This window comes from Monosiga brevicollis, genomic scaffold, assembly GCF_000002865.3.
Source record: "Monosiga brevicollis MX1 MONBRscaffold_35 genomic scaffold, whole genome shotgun sequence".
Taxonomy (NCBI): domain Eukaryota; class Choanoflagellata; order Craspedida; family Salpingoecidae; genus Monosiga; species Monosiga brevicollis.
The window spans coordinates 167,109-187,548 of NW_001865072.1; the positions used below are offsets into that span (position 1 = coordinate 167,109).

General features: G+C 54.8%; 7 protein-coding genes across 7 annotated transcripts; 4 read left to right on the forward strand and 3 right to left on the reverse strand.

Annotated features, from left to right (window-relative positions):
• Positions 1–153: 153 nt before the first annotated feature.
• MONBRDRAFT_29494 (uncharacterized protein) lies at positions 154–2,887 on the forward strand (the record flags this gene model as incomplete). Its single annotated transcript, XM_001749919.1, has 7 exons — positions 154–312; positions 454–939; positions 1,067–1,217; positions 1,412–1,561; positions 1,671–2,306; positions 2,395–2,518; positions 2,620–2,887. 7 exons carry the CDS (start codon positions 154–156, stop codon positions 2,885–2,887), a joined length of 1,974 nt encoding a protein of 657 aa, XP_001749971.1.
• Positions 2,888–2,994: 107 nt separating this feature from the next.
• Positions 2,995–6,582, reverse strand: MONBRDRAFT_38968 (uncharacterized protein). Its single transcript, XM_001749970.1, has 7 exons — positions 6,549–6,582; positions 6,169–6,250; positions 5,589–5,769; positions 5,327–5,458; positions 3,616–3,867; positions 3,339–3,528; positions 2,995–3,221 (listed from the first exon to the last, which is right to left on the reverse strand). Exons 1-7 carry the CDS (start codon positions 6,565–6,567, stop codon positions 3,100–3,102), a joined length of 978 nt encoding a protein of 325 aa, XP_001750022.1. The 5' UTR covers positions 6,568–6,582; the 3' UTR covers positions 2,995–3,099.
• A 302-nt stretch (positions 6,583–6,884) lies between these two features.
• MONBRDRAFT_38969 (uncharacterized protein) lies at positions 6,885–8,994 on the forward strand. The gene is made up of 7 exons (XM_001749920.1): positions 6,885–7,195; positions 7,442–7,618; positions 7,718–7,806; positions 7,930–7,996; positions 8,102–8,184; positions 8,388–8,605; positions 8,799–8,994. Exons 1-7 carry the CDS (start codon positions 7,120–7,122, stop codon positions 8,827–8,829), a joined length of 741 nt encoding a protein of 246 aa, XP_001749972.1. The 5' UTR covers positions 6,885–7,119; the 3' UTR covers positions 8,830–8,994.
• A 409-nt stretch (positions 8,995–9,403) lies between these two features.
• On the forward strand, positions 9,404–11,572 carry MONBRDRAFT_29497 (uncharacterized protein; the record flags this gene model as incomplete). The annotated part of the gene is made up of 1 exon (XM_001749921.1): positions 9,404–11,572. One exon carries the CDS (start codon positions 9,404–9,406, stop codon positions 11,570–11,572), a length of 2,169 nt encoding a protein of 722 aa, XP_001749973.1.
• A 657-nt stretch (positions 11,573–12,229) lies between these two features.
• Positions 12,230–15,015, forward strand: Cdk7 (uncharacterized protein; the record flags this gene model as incomplete). Its single annotated transcript, XM_001749922.1, has 13 exons — positions 12,230–12,388; positions 12,482–12,515; positions 12,634–12,701; positions 12,875–12,943; positions 13,025–13,135; positions 13,242–13,360; positions 13,437–13,594; positions 13,629–13,660; positions 13,828–13,887; positions 13,979–14,068; positions 14,211–14,274; positions 14,336–14,337; positions 14,977–15,015. 13 exons carry the CDS (start codon positions 12,230–12,232, stop codon positions 15,013–15,015), a joined length of 1,005 nt encoding a protein of 334 aa, XP_001749974.1.
• Positions 15,016–15,161: 146 nt separating this feature from the next.
• On the reverse strand, positions 15,162–17,714 carry MONBRDRAFT_29499 (uncharacterized protein; the record flags this gene model as incomplete). The annotated part of the gene is made up of 8 exons (XM_001749971.1): positions 15,162–15,705; positions 16,035–16,152; positions 16,272–16,355; positions 16,482–16,760; positions 16,927–17,228; positions 17,352–17,426; positions 17,535–17,592; positions 17,681–17,714. Coding segments are annotated over 8 exons (1,494 nt in total), but the record flags the coding sequence as incomplete, so codon positions are not given.
• A 455-nt stretch (positions 17,715–18,169) lies between these two features.
• On the reverse strand, positions 18,170–19,912 carry MONBRDRAFT_29500 (uncharacterized protein; the record flags this gene model as incomplete). The annotated part of the gene is made up of 8 exons (XM_001749972.1): positions 18,170–18,506; positions 18,703–18,751; positions 18,842–18,947; positions 19,040–19,099; positions 19,197–19,216; positions 19,369–19,496; positions 19,653–19,725; positions 19,861–19,912. The coding sequence occupies 8 exons, from the start codon at positions 19,910–19,912 to the stop codon at positions 18,170–18,172; spliced, it is 825 nt and encodes a 274-aa protein (XP_001750024.1).
• Between the last annotated feature and the right edge of the window lie 528 nt (positions 19,913–20,440).

Sequence of the window (20,440 nt, forward strand, 5' to 3'; positions counted from 1 at the left end):
CACTTTTCCTCTCGATCTCTCGATCTCTCACCGTCCGTCTCTCACCGTCTGTCTCTGTGTCTCTCTCTCTGTCTCTGTCTCTGTCTCTGTCTCTGTCTCTCTCTGTCTGTCTGTCTCTCTCTCTCTCTCTCTGTGGTTGGCGATCGGGGAGCCATGGGGGTTGCTGGTCAGAGGGTGGGATGCCCGCGGCTGGTGATGGTGCTGGTGGTGGTGGCGGCGGTTGGGGTGGCAGCTGTGGTCGGGCAGAAGGATTACAATCGGCCTGCAAGCCTCAAATTTGCTTTGGCTGAGAGTGGCGTCGAATTTATCAAGGTCAGGCCGAAGCGCTTGGTTCTCTGCGGTGTCACGCCTCGCGATCGACGCGAGTCGAGGCGTTTGCATTTGGTCGACCAGGCACGCTTTGCCGCTTGATTCGCTGTCCAGCCTCATCCACAACGCCCTTCCTGCCCCCAGGACTTGGTCAACCCCGTCATTGAAAAAGCCGTGACATCCGTGACCATCCCCGATGTCAAGGTCGGCGCGCTGGGCATTGAAATCCTTCTGTCCAACATAACCGTCAAGCGCTTTGCTTTCAACGATGAGGATGTGCAGCTGGCCGCCCCCTCGTCCGTCATGATCACGGCACAGAACATGGACATTGAAGCTGACATGGGTTGGCGCTACCATGACGGCCTGATCAAGATCGAGGGCACCGCCCGTGATATTCTCAATGATACTTCCCTGACCATCCAGCTGGCGCTCAGTGCTGAAGACGGCCACCTTTCTCTGGCCCTGCCCACATGCCAGCTCGACGTCCACAACTTCCACATCATCCTTGATGGCGGGGATTCGAGCTTTTACCAAGCCATTGTCAACATGATCTCTGGTCCCCTCCGCTCTGTTTTCGAAAAGGTCATTTCCGAAGCCATCGGCGATGCCATCAACGCACTCGCCACCAAAGTTAGTCGGCGCATCCTTTTGTAACATTTTTTGCACTCCTCCTCAAGAGGCACGGCCTCTTGTAGCTTCCTTCTGGTCGCCTTGTCTCACTCATACCCGTCCTCAACCTTTTCCTTCCCATCATCAGGTTCTGCCCGAGGTGCCGGTCGAACTGCCCCTTGGTAACAGCATGGTGGTCGACTATGCGCTCGTCAACACCAGCAATAATCAAGGACTGGCGGGGTATCACTACAGCGACAACCACTTTAGTGGTGACCACCGCGCCGTCCTTTTCACTTGTGCGTTGTTAACAAGCAGCGTTGGCTCTTCCCTTGCTGCGTGCTTTGTATTCAGGCCTCACCGCACTTTGTCGTGTATCATTGCGTGAATGTGCGCACTTGCACCTCACCCCATCCAATCTGTCTGTCTGTCTGTCTGTCTGTCTGTCTGTCTGTCTGTCTGTCTGTCTTGTCTCCCTCTCGCTTTCATGTAGCCTTCAGTCTCAGCGTGGGCGCCTATGATAGTTTTGACGTTTCGGGCTACTTTTTGCCCAAGTTCAGCGGTTCTTTTGCCATGCAAGTCCATCATGATCAAGACTCGCTTGTCGAAATCAACGGCCTCAGCGCCGGCAAGCTGGAGATGCGTGCGTTCCTTCTGTTTTTGTTTGTCATGCCACCTGGTGTTTCTTGAACAGGCAGACGGTTCGTGGCCGCTCACCACAGTTTTTTTTGCCGCTGCTGCGTCCACGATAGACAACCCGGGCATGTGCTGGCCCGAATATCATACCGACACCACGGCATATTTCAATGCCACTGCAGGCGTCTACTATCCATTGCGTCTGCGCTACCAGTCCGGCTGTGGAGGTGGCAAGGTGGAGCTGCGCCTGTGCGAAGCAGGCAGTGATTGTGTGGTGCTGTCGCCGCTTAATGTCACCACCAACACGTCACAGGAAGTTCCGGTTTTGGTCACAACCGAGGCCATTCTCGTGTCCTCTGGTGCAGAGATCTATGATGCCGCTCACCCCCAAGAGGCAGCCGCACCTCATGCCAAGCTGCCCGTGGCCCTGCCTGCCAGCTTTAATCAATCCCAAGACATGCTTGCCGTCTTTGTGGACCCTTATCTGCTGACCTCGCTCATTAGCACTTGGGTTCAGGCAGGCGAGTTCAACGCCACATGGACGAATGCAACCCTCCCCCCGGCCGTGGCTCGCTACATCCAGCTCAACACGACATTCTTCAAAACATTGCTGCCAGAGTTATACGCGCGCTTCCCAAATGACGCCATGACCCTGACCACCTTTGTGGAGCGCTTCGAGCCCTTTATGGTGACATCCGACGCATCCTTGACGGCCAGCATCACCTTTGGCTGCAACGTCTCTGTTCTGCAAGGTTCGAGTGGCATGGGCGTGAGTGAGGAGAGCATGAGGGAGCCCTCGACAGACTTACCATCTTGTGTGTGTGCGGCTGGCTTCCCTAGGCGCACCAACACCCGCAAGCATCCCGGCCATGATGCTCTCTCTGCGAGCCAACTTTACCGCTTCTGTGCAGTTGCGCAATGGGACCATCGTGCCCCAGATCAGTGCCATCAACGTCGATCCTGGGTTCGTTCTCATTCCCCCTCCATGTCAATACGTTCTTCGCCTCCTTGCAACGCCCCTCAAGCGCCTCTCGGGCTCATTGTGACCTATGCGCTCCGGTACAGGCTACAATGGGCCCTGGTTCCCGTTTATAATGTCAGCCAGCTGGATCCCTTGTTAGACAACCTGTTTGCCAAGGTTTTGCTGCCGCTCCTAAACGACGCCCTGGCAGCGGGTATCCCCTTGCCCAATTTTGGCCCGCTCGAGTTGGTGGGGACGAAGATTGATTACGTGTATCCGGACAATTACTTGGCGTTTGCCACTGGCTTTGCTTTGAATGGCAGTTTGACACAGTCTGCTTTGCGCAGTGCTCGTCGGCCATCCCACGTTTAGAAGCTGATGTGATGTCCAACTGTGGTATTCTATTTAGCGTGGGCACCTCGACACGGGTCCGAGGCTCCCTTTTCTATGTGCTGCTGATAACGATAATTGAATGTGTTGACATTTGGACATGAATTACAGGCTTCACATACGCAACTGTGGCAAGCGTGCCGTGGTGCCCAGGGTCGAGCAGGTCCCTGGAGCAATCGACGTTTGATTTGCAGCTACTGCTGATCCCGCTTCTCCGACCAGTGCTGAATCATGTACTCGGTGGGATAGGTCGTGTCCTCAAAGGGCTGGCACTTGAAACCCCGCTCGATGTAACCGCGGAGGAGTTTCATGTGTTCTGCCGGCATATCATGGCAACAGCAAGATGAGTGGGGGCTCCGGGGGGCCATTGGGGGATGTCAGGCTTTGAATGGTGCGACGGGCAAAACAAGTATGGGGGCTGATCAGTCCTTACCGGGGGTTTGATACTGCTTTTGATGCTCAAGGATGGTCACGGCATGATAGAGCTTGGGCAGGAGGGCACAGTCAGCGGCCGAAGGGCCCTCGCCATCCAAGAAGGGCGTCTGGTTAGCCTCAAGGTATTGCTCGACCTCGGCACAGGCCTTCTCAAACTCAGCCCGTAGCTCTGCCTCCTTGCCTTCATCCTGCATGGGTAGGCTCACAATGAGCTCGGTGCGCACGTGTCATGCCAAACAACCTACAGCAGCTATGAGCCACCGGCTGGCGAGTACCTTGTTCATGAACCAGTTCTTGGCAGCCGGAAAGAGGCTGCCGCCGACCTGACTCGCTTTCTCGCTGGACTTGATGGTGCTGGATTGAGCCTGCTGCTCTTGCTGCGCGGCGACCCACTGGACAATGTCTTCCGAGTCGGTGAGAACGAGATCACCGCAGCGCATGACCGGAGCCGACCCAGCCTTGGTCAGTTTGAGGAAGGATTCAGGCTTGTTCTTCAAGTCAATGGGGATCTCTTGCACGGAGTAGCCCTGTCATCGAGGTAGCAAGAAGGTGAGTTGTGAGTTGTGAGTTGTGAGTTGTTGACAGCCGAGACGGTCACGGTGGTTCGGCCCTCCGTCAACCGAGGAGCTGGGATGAAGACTGATCAAATGTGCTGGCAAACGCACCGCAAGACGGAGGGCCATGTTGGCCTTTTGCGAGAAAGGGCAGTCGCCTCGGCCCTGGCCGTCGGGGCTGGCCTTGATAAAGAGTTCAATGGGTCCGCCAGACATGGTGCTAGTGGCAGTGGTGCGCAACAAAGCTAGGAACAGAGAAGAGGTTGCAATGGGGCGATGTGAGCGTGCGACCTCGCCAGTGGCTGGGCGGCCATGGAGGCCTCGACCCAACTCACCTGGAAGCGAAAATGTAACCCGTGGAGCCCTATAAATGCCGGAGGCGCCTCGTCCAACAACAGCCGCAGCGCGTGTCCACATGGGCGAATCGAAACCTCAACAAGGCCGTCAACCACAACCTGCCAACGTCCTCGAATGCCCTTCTCCGCGTCAGGTCAATCAATGTTATAAAATTTAAAAAAAAAAAAATGCAGCTGTTCCGTCGTTTCACGCACTGACCGAATTCGATTCGTCGCTAAGTCTCTCTCTGTCTCTGTCTCTGTCTCTGTCTGTCTGTCTGTCTGTCTCTCTTTCTCTTCAAACCCTTTGTCTTTGTCTCTTTGTCTGATTTGAGCAGCTGTCTCTCTCTCGTCATCATCATCATCTCTCGATCTCTTTTTTCATCATCACAACGAAATGCTTCTGCGCATATGGCTTGTATGGGTGTTGCCTGTTAGATAAGGAGAAGGATGATGCTGTGCAGCAGGACCCCAGAGGCTGCTTGTGCGAGTCTAAAAGAATCGGGTAGAGTGAAGATGGACTTCTTCACGGCCAGCAGATGACAGCGTCTTGAAAAGCTTTAGCTGTGGGCGCGTGCGATTCACGGCCACAAACCCTCAGCCAACACACCAAGCAATAAACTATCGTGGATGCAGAGAAGGACAGGGTATGCGGCCCAGCGGAGGTGCTTTCAGAACAGCAGTGTTTGCAGCGCAGTCAAAGCCACACGCGAAACACAGAAAAGCTTTTTGGCCTCGTCGAGGTCAGGCCAGCACGTTACGCGAGCAGTCTCTCTGAAAAACCGACTGTCAGTGTAATAATCCTCATCTTCATCATGTGTGTGTGTGTGTGTGTGTGTGTGTGTCTGTCCGCATGTATGTATGTAGAATGGAGCAATACGTATGACACGATGAATAACAATGCATGCTAACAGAGAGATTGAGAAGTGGTCTCAATTGACGTCCGGTCTATTTAGATGATGCCAATCTGCAAAGAGCGCACACAGACACGAGCAGTGAGCAACCAAAAACATGAAGTTGGCCAAGTGAAACAGCTGGGACACAGGTATGACTGAAACATAACCCTAGAGACGGGAAAGAGGAACGATCCGGCTAACCTTGTTGGCAACCTCGAGCGCATCAGCATCAGCGCTGAGGCGGACGTAGGCCTTCTTCTTGCCATCAGGGCGCACCAGGGTGTTGACCTTGGCGACGGTGATGCCGTAACGCTTCTCGATGGCCTGCTTGATCTGTTGGCAGCAACAGGGCAGATAAAGAAAAAAAGTTTGGAGATGAAATGAGAAGAGGCGAGTAGCAGATGGACAAGAACAAGGCACAGTCGACAGGGGATGAGAGATCATCAAAACCACCGCAACGCACCGAGCCCTTGTTGGAGCGGCGATCGACAATGAAGACGAGGGTGTTGTGGTCCTCAATCTTCTTCATGGCCGACTCGGTCGTCAGAGGGTGCTGGACAACGGTGTACTCGTCCAACTTGCGCTCCTTCTGCTGGGACTGGCGGGCATACTTGGGGGTGCGAGCCAGCTTGAGCGTCTTTGGTCTACATCAAGTCGGCATCCAACAAGCGCATGGAAAACGATGAGCATCACGTGTGTAGGCACCAACAATCAGAAGATGACAGGAAACAGCTCCCGTGTGTGCTCTGCTTTCCAAAAGACAGCCAGTGTAGGATCTCGGGGACCAGGATGGAGCCGGTGGTGCAGACACTGATCCATTCACAATCACCGGCCCCCGAGCATCCAACATGCGTTGCCAACTTTCTTCCATGGGTCTCCCACCACATGATATAGCCTTTCTGTTCTGCATACGGCCCCCAGCTCGTACGGGGGTGCACATGCACGCTTTGGGATTGCCCTGTCCTGCCCTGATCTGGCAGCTGGCACAAGCTGCTAGGCTCTAGTTCAGGAAAAAAGACCAACAGGAAGAACGAGCTACCCACCGGTGGAAGTTGACGCTAGTGCGGACCTTGACGGTGCGCTTGCTGCTGGCGCCAGCCAGAGCAGCCTTTTGCGCCGACTTGGCTGCAGAGGGTCAAGGGGTAAGAGAAGGCGTGTTTGAGCTGCCAGCGAATGTGTGCGGTCGCCAGAAGGCAGCCTTTTGGGCCTGCTCGAGCTGAGCTCAAACTGTCGCACATGTGGTCATGGGTTCATAAAGGGCAGCCCAAACTCGTGGAAAGGCGCTGTCCTTGGTACAAGCGTGCTACACAACGCAGCTGCATGTCTCAAGGTAATGGGCTGCCCTTTCGACTCATGCGATGCCATCGCGCATGACCACGAGTCGCGCCAGAAGCGCGGCGAGACGGGGGCAGCATGAACGCACCTTTCTGAGAGGCCGCCATCTTGACCAAAGGAGGGGTTAAAAAAGTGCCCGTCACGAGGTTGAAACCTCGTGTGATATGGCAACTACCAGTCTCCTCGCAGACTCGAAGACCCACGTCTGTTCCCTGGTGATACCATCTGTCATTGTCAACTCTGCTACTAAGCGACATTCAGTCACAGCTTAATTTTTTGTCTGACACTCAGAATACACACACATCTCTGTGTGAGTTGCTCTCTCTCTCTCTCTCTCTCTCTCTCTCTCTCTCTCTCTCTCTCTCTCTCTCTCTCTCTCTCTCTCTCTCTCTCACTGTGTTTCTCGTCACTTGTTCGGCGGCGTCGATATCGATACTCTTGTTGGTGCTGCCGTCGTCGTCGTCGCCGTCGTCGTCGTCGCTGTTGTTCACGTCCGGTGACCGTTGTGAACAGGAAGAGCTTAGCGTTCCAGTACAGGCTCAGACCGCGGTCGGTTTGGTGGCTGGTCTGCACGTCCTTACGGCCAGTTTGCGTCAAAAAAAAGAGGAAGGAGCCCAGACTGAGCCCGACGAGCTTGTCACTGCGTCAGACCTCCCAACATGTCTCGGGGCACCTCGGCCGGCTATGACCGTCACCTGACCGTCTTTTCTCCTGAAGGACGCCTGTATCAAGTTGGTACGATATAAAACGCACGCGATACCCCCTCCTTGGTTTCGGGCCCATCATTTTGTCTCAATGGAGCCACTGGCTCTGCCACATCACCTATGTGACGGCGTGACATTGTCCCACAACTCGCCAAACCTCTGACCATCTCTCCTCCTTACCAAACCAGCTACCAGCGCGGTGCTGCTCGCTCTCTCATGCTTCCAAACCTGTTTGCACGGTGGAATGCTTGCCGTTCTCCCTTTTCCGTTTGCGTAGAATATGCCTTCAAGGCCATCAACACGGAGAATGTGACCAGCATTGGCATCCGCGGCAAGGACTGCGCCGTTGTGGTCACCCAGAAGAAGGTCCCGGATAAACTCATTGTGGCCGACACGGTCACCCACATGTTCAAGATTACGCCTCACATCGGCTGCGTCATGACGGGCATGATTGGTACGAATGGTCTCACCGACAACACGAACAGTTAATGTCAACCCCGTTGCTCCCAATGTCCATTGGCTAGCCGTCTGCTGACATGCCCCTGTTCCACAGCCGACGCACGTCACCAGGTGCGCCGTGCGCGCTACGAGGCGGCCGAATGGAAATACAAGTTTGGCTACGAAATTCCCCCAGATCAATTGGTATGAGATGGGTGACTGGCTGGTGCAGTGACACACACGCGCCCGCTTTCGGGCTTTCGCTGACTCAGCTCATGCCCCTCCCGGCTTGTTTTCTTTGCTCTCCTCGCCTTCCTACCCTGGCAGGCCAAGCGCGTGGCAGATTTGTCGCAGCTCAACACGCAAGAGGCCTCTCTGCGCCCGCTTGGTTGCTGTATGTTTCTTTTTTTCTTGCATGGCTGACCGATGGATGCACTGATTTTTGACACACTCTTGCGCTTGCCTTGCTTTGGGGTTTTGCTGTGGGTTGTCATGCTAGCCATGATCTTGGTGGGCATCGATGAGGAACGCGGTCCCCAGCTGTTCAAGTCAGACCCTGCCGGCTACTACGTGGGCTACAAGGTGAGATAATTGTGTTGGCGGACGTTGTGCACGAATGCGCTTGTACATATATGCTGTTGTCCACCAGAGTAGGCCTTTTTCAGGCACCCTTCCCATTTCGTCTCATTTTGGCTCTCTGTGGTATAACGCCTGACACGCTCATCCTTTTTTTTATCTCTCTTTCTTTCTCTTTCTTGTCTGCGTGCCTGCGTGCACATGCGCAGGCCTGTGCAGCAGGTGTCAAGATGGTTGAGGCCAACAACTTGCTCGAGAAGAAGATGAAGAAGAATCCCGATCTTGCGGGTGTTCGCTGCATTGAGGAGGCCATTTCTTACCTCAGCACGCTTCTCTCACAAGACTTCAAGCCCAGCGAGATCGAGGTGGGCGTGGTCACCATCGACCAGCCCAAGTTCCGAACCCTCTCGGAGCAAGAGATTGAAGCGTAAGTCGGTTGCTGTTTTATTTTTGCGTTCCAGAGAAGGGCCTTCGGCAAGAGACCTTTTTTTTTTTTTTTTTCTCGCGCTTGCTTGCGACTGCGTTGGCAAGGGTTCAGCGTCGACCTGTGCTCAAGCTGACTTGATGGTGTTCTCATCCGTTTTGTTCTTGGTCACCACTTTTGGTTTTGTTCGCGGCAGGCATCTCAACGCCATCGCTGAGCGCGATTGAGCAAGTCCAAGGGCACCGCGTGCGGGCTTAATGTTTTCCATGTCACCTGTTTGCTAGTGTTGCTTGTTCCAGTGTTTTCCTTTACGCCCCACTCCGATTCTCACCTCGGCGCCATGCGCACATTGTGGTGCAACGACTCTGCATAAAAAAGTTGAAATGAATAACAAACCCCTTTGAACAGAGTCCAAGCACAACATGAGCCAAATCCCACGTCACTCAGATCCAAGCAAGCACAAGGTGGTACACACACACACACACACACACATACATGTGAAGTATTACTCCTCATTTGTCAGATAAAAAGCCCAAGGAGTCTCTTTCGCGTATCGTTATGGCCGCTTGGGGCGAGCCGAAGTTGGTGTCTCTGAGGTCGTGGTGGGTGGGGCGCATAAAGGCGGTGGGGCCATTTTGTATTGATGCCATCACAGTGAACGGGTTGAACGGTCTAGTTCAGGAACATTTGTCACGATCGGCGATCCTCTTACCTCCTTTTCATCGGTGACCATTGCGTCTTGGCAAGTGGTTGGACGAGACAACTCAAGAAAGAAGCCTACGCTACCACCTGCCTGCAAAGATGGCTGAGGTGATTGCGATGCCCGCCAATGCGGCCGATCCTGCTGATGAAGCACGCGAGCGCCTGGAAAAGGGTGTGCGCGAGCTCCAGCGGTACTTTCGTCAAGGCACCCACGTGCCCGATCGGGATACTTTGGCCATGGTGTTGGGCATGTGCGATAACCAGGTCGAGGCTGCGAAACGGTTTCTCGAAGGTGCCGATGAGCCCGCCGCGGCACCAGCTTATGATTTAGCTCAGCTGGCCAAAAGCAATGGCATGCCTCCCGACTACGCTGCAAACTATAACCATCTACCAGCCTTCCCGCGCGCTGAGTTTGTTTCAGACCTGACTCGGGCCCGCGAGCTCCTGTTCACAGAAGGCAGCACCCTTCAGCAACATCTTGATGCTCAAAATCAGGTGTCAGGAGCTTATACCAAGGTGCTCCGAGCCGCTTTGATCAACCGCATCGAGATGAGCTATGGCAACAAGGCCCGAGCCTTGGCTGCTGCACTGGCGCGCCGGGACTTTCCTCTGGTCAATGACATGATTGGTCCAGCCTCCACTGGGCTGCTGGGCCCAGACAACGGACAGGCCGATGTCTTTGGTCTTCCTGAGCTGCTCAAAGCAGTGCGTTTGCTTGACACCGGCCGTGAAGTGCGTCAATGCTTGTCCAAGCTTGCTGCGACACAAGATGCGTTGCCTGGCATGGGTATGAACATGGACTTGCTCGACACCATTACGGCCCCGCAACAAGAGGCAACGGCGCGTCGGGTGCAGGGACGCGGCCGAGGACGCGGTCGGGGACGCGGCCGCGGACGTGGGAGGGGACGTGGCCTTTATCGTGGCCGGCATCGCCATCATGTCCCTGTCGAGGCCGTCGCTCACGAGAACCCCGAGGCCACGAACCAGGACGGCGATCAAGCAGACGCATCAGCCGAGCTCTCCTCGAGTGCGGCCGCTTCATTTAAACCAACCGCTGCGCTGCGCCGCGCCTTGCGCCAAATTCGGGCACTACGAGAGCGCGTCAAGGAGCTGCAAAAGGATTTTGTTCCTGATATATCGCTGTCGGGAGCCCTGTGTCGGCGCCTACGCGCCATGCTCAAATCAGTGGCGGCCTCCAAGCTCGAATATTTTGCGCTGCAGCTGCCCACCAAGCCATGGCAGGAGCTGTGTGACCTCATTCATCTCAGCCCACGCCAGCTTCAGTTGCCGTGGTTTATCCCCCGCGTTTTTGGTGAACCCCTTCCCGACGAACACATGCTAGCGCAGTGTGCGCAGCTGTGTGCCAGCAATGCCGAGGCCATTATCCGCCAGCATCGACCGCCTTACTCTTTCGTGCGCACTCGTGTTCGCCACTTCGAGCTGAGCCAGGCCACCAAGCTACAATTGGCTGAATATCTTCCTTTGGATCAGTGCTTGTGGTGGTATCACGAACTTCGCTGCCAGGGCTTTGATGCCGCGGTGGCCAGCCGCGTGCAGACGCTCGGGGCCGACTGCATTACCCTCAACTATGGCAAGCTGATGGAACGCCTTTTGTTTCTCCAAACCACGCACCCTGACAGCGAGCTATTGCCTCTACTGCTGCCCCTCGCCGAGCAGAAGCTGCATGCGCTGCGCTTGCCCTTGCAGCCTCCGATTGCGGTTCTGGGCGACGCGTCCTCATCCATGGACGTGGCGATTCGTGTTTCCATCATCATGGCTTCGGTTGTGGCTTCACTCTGCGAGGCGGACTTGGTCTTTTTCAACACTGAGGCTAAGCCCGTAGCGTCACTGCCCCGCTCAGTTCCCGAGGTGCTCAAGTTAGCCACCACGGTGCGGGCCGAGCACCAGACTGCGCCGGCGACTGCTCTGCGCACGTACTACGAGCAGCAACGTCAGCTGCGCTACTTGGTTGTGGTCAGCGACGAGCGCGAGAACGTCAAGGTGGATGATATGTACTTTCCTGCTCTTTTACACAAGTACAAAACTGAGGTGGCACCCAACGTGCGCGTGGTGCTCGTGTCCTTCCTCCAACCCAACGAGCGAGGTCCCATGGCACAGGCTCTGGAGCAGCTAGGCATTCCCTTTCGCCACCTCAAGCTCGACGGCAACCTGCCCGACCTCAAAAAGTTGGATTCCATCCTGGACGTGATGGCCCTCGATGCAGAGGAGGATGAGCAGCTCCTAGCAGATAAGCAGCGCTCTACCTAAGTGTGTGCATCTTTGTGTGTGTGGTAGTTGCGTCCAGTACCTGTTGTTGTGTAGGCGGCAGTCAACGCAAATGTGACGGCTTGATCCGCCGTGCATTTGACTCGTGCGTGTGCACTGCCGTCTGAGACGGACAAAATTGACAAGTGTGCTCAAACATCAGGCTCTTGCCAGACTTGCCATACCAGCTCAGCGCACCTTCAAAGGAAGCAGTCGAGGGAAAGAATAGTGATTAAATCAGCACAAACGGGGCCACATGTACTTCAAGATGAGGGACACCGAATACCTTGAAGTGATGCCGACACCTGGTGGTCTTGTTCTTCTGCCCATGACACTCTTCACAACGCGCTTCATCTGTCAGTGCAAGCCGGACTCTGCCTTGCAAGCACACGATAACACTGCTTTGACGCCTCGGGCAGTTGGGTCTGAGCTCCACCACCTCTTTCCCCTCATCAATCTGCTCTTGAAGCAACAAGCACACCCAAAAGCCAAACTCTTTCCCCTAAAGAGCGAAGGAGACCGTATTGTAAAACTACCACGTATGGCAAAGCAGAAGAATCTCTCAAAGGTAAGACAACGTAGAAGTATTTTGTCAGACAAATTTCTCTCTCCCTCTCTCTCTCTCTCTCTCTCATTTTTCTCTCTCAATATATCGGCGCGATGGCGACGACGGTCAAGGGGAGTCGGCCTGCGGGTAAAAAGGGCAGCGGGGCAAAGAAGGCGGGGTATGAAAAGGTCAAATATCTGGGTGAGGGACAGTTTGGGACTGTCTACCTGGAGCGTGATTCGCAGACGGGTCAACTCTACGCCATCAAGCGGGTTCGTCAGGCTCGAGCCATCCGCGTCGCCGGTCTGCTTGCTGTGTCCTTGACTCGAGTCAGCAGCCTCACTGGCCTGCTCCTGGGCTCGCAGATTCGCCTGGGTGATAAAAGCATGGCCAAAGAAGGTGCGCATAGCGTCCCCCCCCTCGCGTGGGCCTCGGCCCGTCGTCTTGTTGAAGACCTCTCGAGCCTGTGTGACGAGCTCGAGTTTGGGCTCAAGCACCTGGTGGCCTGCATATCTAGGGCTTAATCAGTCGGCCTTTCGTGAAATCATGTTCTTGCGCGAAGTCCATCACCCAAACATCATTGACGTACGGTGATCCCTGTTTTGGCTCTGCCGTCAATCCGTCGATTCTCTGGTCGAAAGGCACAGCAGTTGGGCAGTTGGGCAGTTTGGGCGTTTTCTTTTGCTTTTGGACAGCTGGCCAGGGGTGACATTCAACTGCCTTCATCGTCACCTGCCCTCGGTGCGTTGCTGCTGCAGCTACACGATGTGTTTTTGAAAAAGGGCAATTTGCACCTTGTCCTAGAGCTCGCTTCAACAGACCTCGAGGTACTTTCTTACCTCTGCCCAGTATTGACCGTCGCCAGGACCCCCAACCTTTTGCTCATGTCTCTGTGGCATCTACAACAGAAACTCATCCGCAACAAGCGGCTCGACTTTGCGCCCGGCGACGTCAAATCCCTGCTTTTGCAAACCTACCAAGCCTTAGATTATCTACATGCTCGCTGGATTCTGCACCGCGTACGCATGATTGCCACGAGTTTACGGCCACTGAACCCGAGCCTGCTTGACACCCTCCTCTAACCCTCGAGCCCAATGTTTCCATGTCTCTCTGTTTGCTGTACAGGACCTCAAACCCAACAACATCTTGATCACGACCGGTGGTCAGGTCAAGCTCACCGACTTTGGGCTTGCTTGCACCTTTGGCTCGCCCTCACGGGAAATGACCACCCAAGTTGTGACCATGTAAGCTTTGATGGACTTGCTGCCGATGGCCTGCTTTCACCCACTGCCCTTGCTTAACAAGCTGCATGCTCCCTAGCTTTTATCGAGCCCCTGAGCTGCTGCTTGGCGCCCGTCACTACGGCGTTGGCGTGGACATCTGGGCCATGGCCTGCATTCACATGGAGCTTGAACTGCGAACACCCATCTTGCCCGGCGACGGTCCTTTTGATCAACTGGACAAAATCATGGCCTTTCGTGGCAGCATCAACGATGAAAATTGGCCCGTTAGTATCCAGCTTTGGCCACGCATTTGCCCAACCGGTTTCAGGACTTGCTTTTTTTTTTCTCTCTCTTTAGTCGTTTGCATGCTCTTCTTGGGCCGATGCTTTTTGCCACTCACGGGCATTGCTCTCATACCTGCTTGACACACGGGCGTTGGCGGCTTTGGCACACGGTCATGCTCAATGACTCCACGCCCTCTCTTGCAGAACTATCGCGAGCTCTCCAGTTCTTGGGAATTCAAGCCACGGGACCCCACCCCGATTCGGGTGCGTTCCACCGACTTTTGGTGTGGAGCATTCCTTGCTTCTGGCGTTGCTCGACCCGCCCTGCCACTTACCACTACTCCGCAACTGGCAGGCGCTGCTACCAGCCGTCTCAGATGCTGCCATTGATCTCCTGGAGAAGCAGTTTACCTACGATCCTCTGAAGCGACCCACGGCCCGGGAGGTCTGCACTGTTGTTTTGTTCTTGACAACTGACATTTTATCAGCGCCTGCATCACATCGCTCGACGTGCCGAACGAACCGTGGGTCGTCATCGTCATCGTGTATGCTCACACCTCTTGATAACCCCCCCCCCTCAATCCTAGACTCTTATGCACCCCTATTTTTCAGAAGCACCCGGGCCCACGCCGCCAGATCAGCTGCCCCTCGGTTTGGATGCACCAAGCAACTCACCCCCGACAAGCTCGGCCAAAGGACATTCCACCTCCAGCGGTCAGGATGAGGGCACCAAGCCCAAACGACTCAAGTTTGACGATTAAGGGTTTTGCCCGGTCCAACGCTGAGCCACTGCCGGCGCCGTGCGCCATTCTCCCTGACTGTTGTGAATTGAGACATCCACCCCGTACACGCTGACACTTTCCATCATTGTTTTCATCATTAGTCATTTTGGCTTTGAATTATCTCACTCACACCAACACCATGCTTAAGAAAGGAACAATCGACATTGCGATCGTCACATGGAACTGGGATGCACAACAATCGACAGCGCAGCTCTCGCCAAAGATGAACAAAGCCCCTGGTCTGACTTGGGGCCAAAACCCCGATGAAAGAGCACGAGGCAACTGGACAAAAAACATTCCGCCAAGTCTGGACAACAACTCTCCGGCAGTGTATCACAGGGAAAGAGAGCCTGAACGCAAGTACATGAAGGTTCTTCAAAAAACTTAAAAACAGCCCCAAGGGGGGAGTGGGAGGATTTGCTTAAACGTGTGGGATAGTCGGTCGAGTCGTTCCTAACTTGAATATCATGCAACCTCTGCGTACATGCATAATACAGCATGTGCTTGCCTCTTAAACCTCCAGGGCCGCCAATTCGGCACGAATACTGCTCTCGGTGGCTACCTTGTCCAGCTGCATAGCAGTTACAACAGCAAATTGCACAAGACATGAGTGACCCCGAGGAAAAGCCTTGCGGGCGAAGAAGAACCTCATCCCAGCCTTGATTGTCGCACCTGATTTTGTTGCAATTCTTCACCGGCTGCTTGTCGCTGCTTCAGCTCTTCAATTTGTCGAAGCTTCTTGGTAAGATTGCGAACCTTCTTGCTGGTGTCGGCCTGTGCTTCGGGCGCAGCAGAAGCAGAAGCAGTCGGCGCTGGAGCAGCAGCCGGAGCAGCGGTGGCCTCCTCCGCCGCTTTCTTCTTGGCTGCCCTCTTCTTGGCATTTTTCAGAGCTGTCTTGCTGAGGTTGGCAGTGTCAGCCGCAGCCTTGGGCTCGTCGTGAAGCTTGGGAGGAGCCGGGCGGTTGCGCGCCCCGGGTGGTCGATAAACCTGTTTCTTAGCGCTTGACTCGGTAGCCTTGCGGGCCGTGTCAGAAATGGGGGAGAGGGAGCGCTTGGGAAACTTGCCCTCTGGCGCTGGCTGCCACTGGACTTGGTACAGCTCTTTGTCAAACTTGACCTCGTTGACCAAACCCTTGGCATAGTGCCAAATTTTGTAGCCGTTGTCCACCTTGAGTCGTGGCGCTGTAGTTGCGGTGATGACGTGTCGTGAGTCGGGAGCCCACTCAAAGTATGTGGTATCCCACGCCTTGGCCCGTGTCATGAGCTTGTGGTCCTCGCGGCTCCAAAACTCCAAATCACCCCTGCAAAAAAAAGAGTTTGCCGCGGTGAGACGACACATGAGCTAAATGCCATTGCCACCATCATTTGAAAGGCAAGAAGCCGAAAAGAAATGTACGACGGGCTCTAGAGTCGGTCAGATCGGGAGAAAGCGATGGGCCAACTGCTGATACCCGCCATGCAATCTTGCATCGGTCCAAAAGGACAAGCGCATTGGCGGAAAAACCGCCCCGCCAGCCTCATTTGAGAGGTACCAATGCGTGGAAGCCAAAGACCCCAAACACAGCGCAGAGGGAAATCAAACTGCAACAATTGTCTTTTGATTTGTTCTGTGCGCAAGCAAAATACTCACTGGAGATTGCCAAAGCCAGCAATGCATAGAATGTTGCCGTGGGGCGAGTAACGAAGAAAATTGCGTGGGCCAGTGCCGTAGTCCTTGATGACATCGCAACGGTGGTTGAACAGGCACACTGGACAAGGTGTACAAAGGATGTACAGGGAGAGGAAGGTGAGGGTGACTGCGGTTTCATGACTGAAAACCACGCTTCATTGCATGTTTTGATATACCGCTGCTGCAAATTAAGCGTACCTTTCGAGGGAATGACGCCAAAGCACACCGCAAACTCTTTGCCATTTGGCGCCCAGTGACAATCGTGAATCGGGCCACCCTTGTCTATACCGTAGCGCCAACATAATGGTTGTGATTAGCGTGGACATGCATCCATTGCTCTGTTGCTTGACAGAATCGAAAAGTACGGCAGTTGGGAAGCGAGGCCTATGCAGTGATGACAGGACGCACCGAGGCTCACGGTCATCGAGTCACCATCTCGTGAGTTGATGTAATAGAGATTGGTCTCGCCGTAGTAAGATTTGCCCGAAGTATCGGTGTCTGTCTGGGTGCTGACAAGGACGGCCGAGCCTGACTTGTTCCAGTAAAAGTCGACTTTATCGGCCTTGTAGAAGCTCTTGTTGGCAATGGGATTCTGAAAGTTGGGCTCGGAATACACGCGGGCGGCCGAGGGCGCACCCTTCTTACCAGGTTGGAAGGCTGCAAAGCGCAGCACCCCTTCGCCTGGCGCTAATGAGAAAGATCGGATATTCTCAACGTGGATCGTCTGCACAGCCGCTGAAGCGTCGACATTTACAAGCAAAGAGCAAGGCGTCCAATGAGAAGACGCGTGGTCGTGCAGAAGCCCGCAGTGGTGGAGGATCATAACAAATAGCGAGTAGCAAGTGTCTCTTACGAGCAGATGGATTATCACCCGGGTGGCAATAGAGGGTGTTGGTAGTCATGCGAACAAAGAGGCGCTCGTCGGCAGTCCATTGTGGCTTCCAGTTGCTGTAGGCCTTGGCCACACATGAGGTCAGGAGTTGGCCATCCTTGATACGAAACACGGTGAAGTTGTCCTCGCCCTTGTCATCGCGCACGGCATAGTTTTCCCACAGAGCAATGTAGGTTTGGCGCGGGGACAGGACGAGGTCCACGGTGCGCGGGCGAGGAATCTCGCACAGCTTGACGCCTGTCGAAACTTGGTGCACCAGCACGCTGTCAAATCCCAGAGTCAATGGCAAAGCAAAAGTTGGTGAGATGAGACACGAGAGACAAGATACTTTTGTAGCTGATGCGGCGGGGAAAAAGGCACTGGTGCAAAGGGGATGGGATGCGTACTTTGTTCCATCACACCAAGCCAGAATATCGCCGGCCTGGCTAAAGGTCATGCACTTGCAGTCATTGTGCTTGGTTCTAGCGCAAAAGAAGCAAAAAAAAAAAAAAAAAAGCAGCAGCGCGGGCAGTCAGATGGGCAAGGCGGCTTCACAATGATGGCTGCCGAAGACAAGATGCAGGACCTACAGGAAGCTGGGACTACCCTCGACGCCAGGGGTCAGGCTGATTCCATCTGAACTGCGCGCTGCGGCAACAAAGAGCAAGGTCAACAACCGGAAAACACAACACCAAACGCAAGCAACAGATCCCTTAACCCAGCACCAAAAACTCACCAGCCAGCACGATCTCAGGTCCAGCCGCCGCCATGCTTCGCTGCTGATCGAGTCGCGGTGACTCGCAAACAACACACACACACACACACACACACACACACACACACACTTGCGCCACTGGACGTCAGTGGAAAAACTTCCACACACGCGCGTGTGTTGTGTGTGCCCGCGTGGGAAGGTGAGCGCTTGCTACTAAATGGCAGTATCACTTGGCGTTGTCAGATTATTTCCATCTGGCAACGATTGGGTTGCGTCATCCTTTTGACAGTGAAGTGTATTTTTTGGATGTCCGGTGAGGCTGAGGCTGTCATGCAGGCAGAGATCAGAGACTGAGCAATTTTGGGGGACAGAGGGTCGGCGTCAATTATTCATTCGGTGCAAGGGTTGCGCTAAATGGGTGGCACCGCCAAAAGACACGGCTATTCAAGGTGTTGGGACGAGGGATCACGCTTGGCGGACCAGGACCGGGTTGAGATTTGATGCTTGCTGCTATTTGGCAGAAGCTGGTGTGGTGGAGGACTTGCGCTTGGGGCCCGGTTTCTTCTTGATGCGCACGTCCATCCGGCGGAGGTCATCCTCCAGCTCGTGTTCCTGGAGCTGATAGATGATGCAGGGGCCGGTCCAGGAAATGGTCTTGCGCGCTTTGCGGGCAGGTTGGCCGTTGGACAGGGTGGTAGAGATGACTTCATCCTTGCTCTCCACTGCCAAGGGAATGGCCTCACTATTCTGTTCCTCTTCCAACTCCTTGAGCTTGACCGCATGCAGCTCGGCCTGAAGCGAGGCCGGTTGCGTACCCGGCTCAAAGGGCACAAAGGCTCGGTTTGCACTGCGGCGGCAAGGTGAAGAGCAACACGGTATGCCATGAGTTTGTCTGGGGCTGAACAGCTTGTGCGCGCACCACACGTGCGATGCCCGGTGCCCCCTCTTTTTCCAAGCTGTATGGGGGCGGTTGCTGGTACAGCCACTGGACCAAGCGAAAGCGTTTTGTGATGTTGGAGTGGAGATGAGAGCCAGCCACGTACTCTCCATTCCAGATGGGAATCCGACTCTTGACCTTGAACACACGAGCTTCTGCATGATGTTCAAACAGTGGGGCCATGACGCGCCCGTGAATACAACGAGCGGGCTAGTCTGGCATGCCATGTTGCGGCAAAGGCATACCGAATGGAGGTGGATCAGCGTCCATATCGCGCTTGGCCAATTTCAGATTGTAGCGCAGACAAGAGAGGGCATCGAAACGGTTACGAATCGCGTAGCGAAATTGTTCCTGTTGCATACAAAAGGACCAAACAGAGTGAACATGCGGTGTCTTGGGCCGTGCGCGCGGCAAGCATGATCAGCCCAGGCGCGAGTACTAACCTTGTATGAGTTGATGGAAGCAATGCGTTCTGCGTCTAGCCAGGCCTTGGCCGAATCGAGCTACTCCCAAGGGGAAGACCAGGCCACATCGTGCGTGAGAGGTTGGATGCAGGCCTTTTGTGGCTCTGCGAAATGATTTGCAACGGGCTGATCTTACCTGCTTGTCACGCTTTCGAGCTGTCATCACCCCCGTTCCCCGCAATCCGAGCAAGAGAAGTAACCGCGGTCAGAGCACCAGAGGGCAAATGAGGCGTGTTGCCGCCGGTGAACAGTCACCCTCAAAGGTCATCGGTCGCAGGGCAGGGAGACATGCAGGGCGAGGAACAAACCAGCATCTTTCATGCGTTTTTCGATTTCATCTTCAAGCTGTAAAAGTCGCGCATGCACCTCTTCATGTTTGTTTTCCTGTAGTCGGTCCAGTGCGGCGCTCACGGCTGCAATCTTCTTATCCAGTACTCTGTGTCGTCCACCAGCCCAATCGAGAGATGAAAATCAGCGCACGCACGCGTGGACAGCCCATACATCATTCAAACAGGGGTCTTGCACTGAAAAAGACCGCTGTGGAAGGAAAAAGAAAAGCGAGGAGGGCTAGCAGAATCGGCCAGAGACTCACTCTTGTTTGATGCGGGTATACTCGGTCTCGATTTCCTGCAGCTTTTCGAGGTGATACTCCTTGTTTGGAGCTCCTGTTGGGCAGTGGCACCAGCAAATGAGCAGGGCGGTGGGGCAACGCGGGAGATGGGCCGTGGGTTGGTTATGCTGCCGCGCCCTTGGTTCATGAATGCGATTTCCTTTGTTCTCAAGAGCGCTGGGAAACCGACCGTCTTCCAGCATGTCGGTCGTGTTGAGTGATTCGGTCTCAGTGGTTGTCATGTTGGTCGGTCACGCTTTAGAGACAGGTGTGTCGAAAACAGCAATGCAGACGGGGTGCCGAGGAAGGGATTGCACGACACCGATCAGGAAGGTGGGGTCCAGCGAACGCATTCCAGCTGCGGACAAGAGCAACTGGAAATGGCAGCCAGTCAAGAGCGTGCTGTGAAGTTGCAAAGTGGCACGCAAGTATCGAGCCTAATACCACCAGGCAAGAAGCAAACAGTGGTGAGCCCGTAGCAAGAGCTGCTTGAATGCCAAAAGCAACCAAGAAGAAAGAAGCTTCGGAGGCGGCCCTTCCTCCGTCCTCTTTTATCTTTCTCTTGTCGTTGGGAGGGAGGGAGGCTTTGTTGCTTTGGGGTCAGGGAAAGGAGACAGCCCAACGAGGGATTGAAAAGCAGGTGATGAGCGCTGACCTGGCTGGTGGGGGATGAGGTTTGGACGAACGAACCAAGTGGGCCAGCTTCACTGAGTGAAGCAGGCGGCCCCAGCAGCGAGCGGACGATCCGGCGCTCAAGAGCACAAAAGGCG

Excerpts from the sequence above, each read along its gene's own strand:
- MONBRDRAFT_38968 (XM_001749970.1), bottom strand. Across the intron at positions 5,770-6,168 it reads ACTAGCGTCAACTTCCACCG|ACCAAAGACGCTCAAGCTGG; the intron begins GTGGGTAGCTCG and ends GACTTGATGTAG. Across the intron at positions 3,529-3,615 it reads AGAACTGGTTCATGAACAAG|GATGAAGGCAAGGAGGCAGA; the intron begins GTACTCGCCAGC and ends CTACCCATGCAG.
- MONBRDRAFT_38969 (XM_001749920.1), top strand. The coding sequence starts at position 7,120 with ATGTCTCGGGGCACCTCGGCCGGCTATGACCGTCACCTGACCGTCTTT. Across the intron at positions 7,619-7,717 it reads CGTCATGACGGGCATGATTG|CCGACGCACGTCACCAGGTG; the intron begins GTACGAATGGTC and ends CCTGTTCCACAG. Across the intron at positions 7,997-8,101 it reads TCTGCGCCCGCTTGGTTGCT|CCATGATCTTGGTGGGCATC; the intron begins GTATGTTTCTTT and ends TTGTCATGCTAG.